The sequence below is a fragment of the Centroberyx gerrardi genome, chromosome 6 (assembly GCF_048128805.1).
Source record: "Centroberyx gerrardi isolate f3 chromosome 6, fCenGer3.hap1.cur.20231027, whole genome shotgun sequence".
Lineage (NCBI taxonomy): Eukaryota > Metazoa > Chordata > Actinopteri > Beryciformes > Berycidae > Centroberyx > Centroberyx gerrardi.
The window spans coordinates 17,753,582-17,761,460 of record NC_136002.1 but is presented as its reverse complement, the minus strand read 5'-3'; the positions used below and the strand labels follow the sequence as shown (position 1 = coordinate 17,761,460).

The 7,879-nt window shown below is 42.0% G+C and overlaps 1 protein-coding gene across 1 annotated transcript in view; it reads left to right on the top strand.

Moving 5' to 3' along the window:
* The first annotated feature begins 275 nt into the window (after nucleotides 1–275).
* rilp (Rab interacting lysosomal protein) overlaps nucleotides 276–7,879 on the top strand; it is an 11,614-nt gene continuing 4,010 nt past the window's right edge. The window contains exons 1-5 of the mRNA XM_071900699.2: nucleotides 276–964; nucleotides 2,422–2,545; nucleotides 4,854–4,975; nucleotides 6,757–6,942; nucleotides 7,174–7,343. Of these exons, the coding sequence (XP_071756800.1) occupies nucleotides 629–964; nucleotides 2,422–2,545; nucleotides 4,854–4,975; nucleotides 6,757–6,942; nucleotides 7,174–7,343 (938 nt within the window). The 5' untranslated portion in view covers nucleotides 276–628. The remainder of the gene's footprint in view (nucleotides 965–2,421; nucleotides 2,546–4,853; nucleotides 4,976–6,756; nucleotides 6,943–7,173; nucleotides 7,344–7,879) is intronic.

The window sequence follows — 7,879 nt, the reverse complement described above, 5'->3', positions numbered from 1 at the left end:
AGGTATGGTTTATGGTCTTGAACAAGTGCTTTATTTAGGTTATTTAGGAGACATTTATTCGACAGTATATTCCGGATCAATGTTCTGATTTGCCAGGACTACAGAGCAAATTCAATTTGCACGCTCTGTTGCATGCATTACACTATGGTCGACCTGGTAGGCGAGTTTTATGCGTGTAGCTGTTCTCGTATTACATTGGTCAGAAAAGTAGGAGGATCCTGCAGGGAGTCTGGGTTTGAGAGACTGCAGGATTGTCGTGTGCCACAGTAGTCTTGTACTCGATGTCCTTTAATTTCTTTGCGGCTCTACATTTATGTGACCGCGCCGATAAAATGCGTGACGTGTTGTCGGAAGAGGAGCAGGTCAAGTTCAGACGTGTCGGTAGCGTGGGCTCGGCAATGTTGCGAACCAAGTTTAGACCAGTGCTGCGTGGGTTTGTCTCGAATAATCCATGAGGGTGTTGTTTTCATATTCAGAAATTGCACATTTTGTTCGTCCTCATATCTCGCGTCTGTTTTACGGTTGGCTGTCATGCCACGCGGACGAGTCTAGTCTCGCTTTCGATAGTTGATAAGGTGCGCATCTAGTGTACTTGTCTGACTGGGTTCAGACCGTAGACTGTTCAGACATGGAGAGCACTGAAGAGCATTCAGAAGTCAAAAAGACAGACTGTTTTGATAGGACGTGTTCAGCCTTAACGGTGGATGATGTGTACGAAATTGCCAAATTGATTGGCACCGAAGTGGAGAAACTTATCGATGGCTACGGCAAAGAGAGTGCCGTAGGACTAGTGCCAAAAGTAGTCAAAGTATTGGAGCTGTTGGAAAGCTTTGCATCGAGGAACCATGAACACAACCTGAGGGAAGAGGAGCTGTTGAAAACCTTCGAGACGATACAGCTACAGCAGCAGAAGAAACGTGCTGTGAAGGAAAGCGAAGAGGGCAAGGACAGGAATGAATTACGGGTGAGTAAGATGGTAGCTTTTAATCCTCCACCACGTTGTAAACAATGATGGATGCATCGAAGGACGTTGCAGTTAGAATATAGTTGTAATGGCAGTGCTATACCAGTGTTACAACGGTCTACTTCCAATGTCCTGTATAATGTGCTTGCTACTTGACGTAAATTAAGTGTAACGTTAGTGTGTTAGGACATGTTAACGTTTCAAACGTATCTTGTGTCACTCACAGTGTAAACCAGCTCCATGACTGCCAAGCCAAGTAACATGAAAATATGGCCAACGCCTTCCCCAGTGTTGTGAAAACATTTCTATATTTATGTGTAACAAAACGTATAGTCCCGGTACTCAATTTTGATTGGCTGAGTCACGTTCGAAGCCGTTATACCGGATAAACACACACGTGTAACCACCAGGAGGTTTTAACCTTAACCACATACCAGCTAATTCAGATATTAATGCGCTAACGTTACTGTAAATCATCACCTCATACGCTACTTATGTCGCCTGGCAACCACGTTGTCTACTACTACTACTACTACTGTTCAAGAACTATATTATTTGGCGGAAGAGGAGAAGTCATCACTATATATCATTATTTAAGTCTTATCGTTTGTAAACAAACACACTGAACAGTCTTTCGTTTTATTGTGTACACCATACACCAGCTCCTCACAGCAAGCGTATGTTACCGACGTTTTATAAAAGCTATAAGCTTGTCCACACAGTGAGTTTAGAACAGTTAAAAGTGTTGTTAGGCACAACGTGAATACAGTATGGAACACATTATTATGTTGCAATGCTATGAAGTGTTTCTAACCACCATGTTCATGGGAAATACCCCAAATTTCCAGCAGTTTCAACAAGTCATGTTTTATTGCATCTCAGTCAGTGACATAAATTATAATGCTGTTTATGAGTAGAGGAAGAGAGGTGGTGTTACTTCTGTCTACCACCATCCTAGCCACACAGCAGGGCACTTATGAAGGACTATAGTATTGTGAGATTGTGACAAATCATCTTATAAATGCATTAAAAAAAAGAAAGAAATCCTTGCAATGCTTTGACCACAGTAATGTTTTTTCCGTCTATGTAAACTTGCATTGTTGCCCATTCTCTACTCCATCATATGAAATTTATTCGGACATTGCTTATCCATCAGCACATCCAACCCCTTACAGTCTATGGTTTAACCCTTTAAACTTTATGTAGTATCAATGCACTGTAGACAAGTGACAAAAAATCTGTACTTGGAAGCACTCGCTTAATAACAAAAAGACAAACCAGCTCTCACACACCCTGTTTTCCAAGCTAAGCCAGGTTTCTAAGTAGACTCTTCCAGAGTTAAACAGCACAAGGGACAGCCACATCAGATCCTGTTTATTCTTAAATTTAGTTGGTTCAGAGTGCGCCTCCTTTCCCTGAGGTGCTGATTGACAGTCAGGCTCCTCTCCTCTGAACAGGAGCTGCAGCAGAAGCAGGAGCAGTGGAGGAGGAGGTGTGAGGAGCTGCAGGTCCAGGTGCAGCAGCTGCAGGTGGATAGGGAGGAGCTGCGGAGCAGGCTGAAGGGCAGCCATGCCCAGGAGGGTATGTCCCAGGGTTTTGACATGCATGAGGCACATTAGTGTCTTTTTGAATAACTAAATTAAAATGTAAATTATCCTATGTCTTTGTTATTGTTTGCTTGCATGTGGTTTGTAAATTATTTCCTGAATGGGTTTCAAAAGTCTTTTGTTTTGTTGTTGTTTTGCTCCAAAAGTAGTTCCATACTCCTACACTGTTTTCTGTGTAAAACCAGCCCAGAGATGTTACCACATAAACCTCTCATATAGCCAGAGGGACCCATCTGTAAGAGTTGAGTGGACATTTAAAATGTCTGGGATAGTCAAGTCAACCTTGATGGTTTTAGGATGGCTAGAAATCCCCAGCATGTGTTTTAATAGTTTTCACATATTGTAAAACGAATGAGTGCAGACCTCACATAAAATACTCTAGCATGCTTGACATCCCACAGCTTTCAAAAGCACTGCTAACGTTAGGGATGCACCGATCCAATATTCAGTAGCGGAATTGGATCCTTAACCAAACTATTTATTTATTTATTTTGTTTCCCCACTTGAGTCCATGTATGTAAATTTACATAAAAACTACTTGCCATGAACAAGTGTTGTCAACCACTTATGGCAGTGTGCCGCATAGTTTGAAAGCAGCTCGATAGCAATCATGTCTGCAGTCTGGAATTTGTTTAAACTGGAGACTGAAAGCTGTCCAACAGGTAATTGTAACATTTGCAATGCAAGTGTTTCGAGGGGTGGCAGCAGCAGCGCTAATTACAAACCACTAATTTAATCAGGCACTTGAAGAAACATCATTTGAAGGAGTACAGCGAGTTCTCACAGTAGTAGGTGAGCAGTCTACCCTCAAGCAGCGGAAGTGCTAAAAAAATGAGGTAAAATACCCCATGGCACTGAAAAAGCCAACAAAATAAAACAATTAAATAACAGAGTTTAATGCCATTGGGCTGAATAATGGTTTGTTAAACCATATAATCTACATTTGACATCTACTCCATCAGTATTGCTTAATAATAGGATAGCTATGATAAAGTGGATCATAATAGTATTACAGATATTACACACATCCTTTCTCATGCTTGTACGTATTCACTGACATTTCCCACCACATAGAAAACATCCCATATTAACGTGAGCCGGGGGGATGGAGTTGCTTTGCTGACTCATATTTTCTTGCGGTGACAGGAAAAATATTCTGACATAATAATATTGTGATTTATTTGACAAGAGACCATGTGGGAAGTGAATGTGACATTAATTTTATGTGATGAATGAGATTCCTACATTGGGCTTCCATGCTGCCTTTGGCTGGGGTGAATTTCAAATATATCTGTGCTCTAGATTAGGTATAAATTTACGAACAGTATGTTTACTCTGGAATTTGTGTGTGTATAACAACTACTTATACTGGTGGAAAGGTTTGACATCCCGGACTTTGTGCTTGTTTGTCAGAAATTCAAACCTGGAAGACAAACAATAAACGACAGTGCCTTGTAGTATTATTAGATGATGTGGTTCAGGATAAACTAGGTCAAACCACTTTTGGCCAGACAGAATTAGGATAGATGCTCTGATTTTCAGTCTTATATAATGACCCGTGTTAATGTTATAATTTAATGTACTATGTTGGTTGAAAGTTGGAAAGTAAAGTCATGTGCAAAGGTTTTTGCCCCCCTAAACTTTTGTACTGCAAAATAATTGAAAATGCTTCACCCTTCATCAGAAATCTCCCTTCCACTTGAAAATACACAGGGTCCGCTCTCTTTTCTTGGTCTAATATCAGTATGGAAGTCAAGTGGACAGTGTAAACTAACAGAAAGTCAGTGTTACCTATAATTTAGCACTCACAATTGGAATACTTAGTGAAAAAGTGGTATATTTTCATCCCTGCCGTCCGTGTATACAACTTTGTCAGTTTGATAAATTCCACAAATTTTCCCGCTGTGTCTCATGTGTTGCCCCAGGTCATTGTTTGTGATCAGTTTGTTCTTAATCAATGAAATAATTTACTTTATAATACATCATACAACATTGCAGATCGGTAAAGTGGCCATCAACAAACAACATGACTTATTCCATAACTCAGTAATTAATCAATCAGTTGTTGATTATCCTCATTGTAAATATGAAAGTGAAGTGTAAGTGATAGACAGAAGTTTATTGGCAAATACAAAATGGGAAGGAAAAATGTTTGGTTTAGGGCTCGGGTGTTTTCTTTGCTTTCCCTTTTGCTTCCTCTCTGCTGAATTTTGGTGGACAGCATCAAGTTGAGATTTTATGGTGTGTGTGTGTGTGTGTGTGTGTGTGTGTGTGCGTATCAGACCGTGTTCAGCGGCAGGAGAGAGAGGTGATGCTGAAGCTGAAGGAGGTGGTGGACAAGCAGAGAGATGAGCTGAGGGCCAAAGTCCAGGAGATAACCACCATCTCCAAAGAGGTGGAAGCGGTAAGGAGACGCAACACACACACACGCACCTACACACACACACACACACACACACACACACATTTAAAGGCACGCATGTATGCACAGAGACACACACATACATATGCATGTGAAGTAGTAGGAGTTTTTTTTTAAATTTTTTTTATTTAACCTTTATTTAACCAGGTGAGTCCCAGTTGAGATTACAAGATCTCTTTTTCGAGGGAGCCCTGGCCAAGATAGCAGCAATACAGATTTTCAAACAACATACAAGCAAGGATTAAAAGCACATAAAACAAAACATACAGTAGTAACTCACAGAGTCATATGCCTAAAAGACAGACAGGAGGAAACGGGTCTAGCTAAGGAAGCAATTACAAATTCCAATTGAATTTGCCTCCAAACCCTTCACTACATTTTTGAATGCCCTAATCGGGATCAGCTCATCTAGCTGCAAATCTGTCTGCAAGTGGTTCCAGGCTGCAGGGGCGGAGAACATAAAGGCCCGTTTGCCAAATAGGTGTCTGTTTAAGTCATTCCTCTGGCAGAAATGCTTTCCTTCATTTAATTCAAGAGCTTGATTGGCAGGATGGCCGTCTTTCATGCTGGCAGGAGCAGGAGGCGAGACTTCTTCTAGATCAGAGAGAGACTCACTAGAGAGGAAGCTGTGGTCTTTGCTAGTTTGCATGACACCTGCAACACATAGCCACACACAAAAAAACACACAACCACATGCATATTTATGAATGTCGTTACAAAGGTCCGTGCCCTAGTTTCATATCAGCCGTGTTGCCTCACACAAAGAACTGTGCTTTATATTACTGGCATGCTCATTTCTCATTCCCTCACCTTTAGACATATAACCTTGCCTATAAACAGTTAGACACACACACACACACACACACACACACACACACACACACACACACATTAACTACCCAATCACACATTACATAAAGAGAAATCATGCCATGCAAAACAGACTAATTGTGTCCATGAGATGGTTTCAGTATCTTGTCCAGTGAGAGGACTTAGGACTGGAAGACAGGAACTATTCGAACTGTCAGCGAATGAGGGAAGAGCATTGAGATAATCATCGTATTTACTGGCTGACGGTTGAGCCACACCTTTGGAGTCAGGACAAGTCCAGGCAGTGGCCGCACTCCCCTGCTCACAGCTGCTGGGTGTGTGTGCGTGCGTATAAGAGTGTTTGCACGTGCGCATGCAGCAGTAGAGTAAGCTTCATTGCCACATGATTTAAACAGCGGCCATAACTGGGTGTGTGTATTTGTTTATGCTTTATGCTCTTTTCTCCAGAATCATGTGACTGGAGTGAAAGACAGAATGTTGAGAAACAGCACATGGTCAGCTAAGCTCGTTTCTCTGTTTGCTCAAATGGATGCCTAGAATTTTTTTCCTTCTTGAAATGAATGCTACTCTTGTCTTGAATTTCTGTAGCCTCATTCCTCTCCCTCCGCAGTCGTTCGGTCTGAATCCCATGTGTGGGGTCATTTCACCCCACTCATTTGCTACTATTAATATTAGGCATAAAACCAAAACACATATCTCTGAGATCTTAGTTTGCCTTTTGGACAGGAACTTGATTTGGTCCTGGCTTATCGGTTTGACTCACAGCTAACAGTGTATTTACTCTAGCTACAGGTGGGAGTTTGGGAACTCTGTGTCTGTGTGCAGTTAGGCAAATTTGACTCAAACCTGTCTATAAGTAGGTCTACTGCTCATGGTTTAAACCTGGGAGTTCATGTCCATCTGTGTGTGTGTGTGTGTGTGTGTCTCTGCAGCTCCAGGAGCAGTTGGAGCGCTTCATGAAGATGAATGGGGAGCTGCGCCACAGGCAGAGCGTGCTGCAGGCCCAGCTGAAGAGCACCGTGGAGAGGAAGGCCGACATGGAGGCCGACCTCAAAGAGAAACACAAGCAGATAGAAAACCTCCAGGCTCAGCTGGACAAAGCCAACACTAGCAGCCCTGTAAGGAGTGTGTGTGTGTCTTGTGTGCACATACATGCACCTTACGCAGAATGGATGATTACTGTTTATGTTCCTTTTTAGATTCCGTGTCCACTGCATAATACATAATACATAATATTCTACTTGTCGTGTCTGTTTGTATGAAAGTGTGCTCTTGTTTGGAGTCGTTTGGTTGGAGTAGTTTGGATGAACCTAGCAAACGGCCGTCACAACTCTCTGTTCTCCCATCAGTCCAGTCCGTCTCAGACATCTCTGCAGCCGACGGAGAAGCTGGCGGTCAACCAGAAGGATCCGGATCAGCCGTGCTTCACTAAGAAGGAGGTGCGCGACATGCTGTTCGAGAGGAACGAGCTCAAAGCCAACCTGTTCCTGGTCCAGGAGGAGCTCAGCTACTATCAGAGGTGGGTTTGCTCAATGTGTGTGTGTGTGTGTGTGTGTGTATGCACATAGTTCTTTTGCTATGCTTGTGAGAAGCAGTTTTAGTTTTAGACCTTCTGAGGCAGGGCATTTTTGTGAATTCAGGTCAGTTTGACCGGTCCTCATTTCTTCATGGGGCGACTATAGGTTAGGTCTTAGGTTTAGGTTTAACATTAGAATTAGGATTAGTCTCAGATGTATTTTTTAAATGACTTAGAAGTAGCCAAGTGAGTGTGACAGCATCAATGCAAATAGCCTACATAATGTGCTAGGAAGCGAGGAAGTTACGGTCGACTACTCGTCTTTCTTTATGACTGCATTATATTGTTATCCATTTTTACCATTTTACAGTCTGCTAACAGAAATGTATTTGAGTAAACAGAGCTAACATCATGACAAGCCAACTAAAATACAAATTACATTTTTAGATTTGATTCACCGACTACTAAAATTGAAATGTTTTGCATGGGTGTCTACGATCAGGAGAGACAGACATTTCTCGCTGGCCTGTTTATCCCAC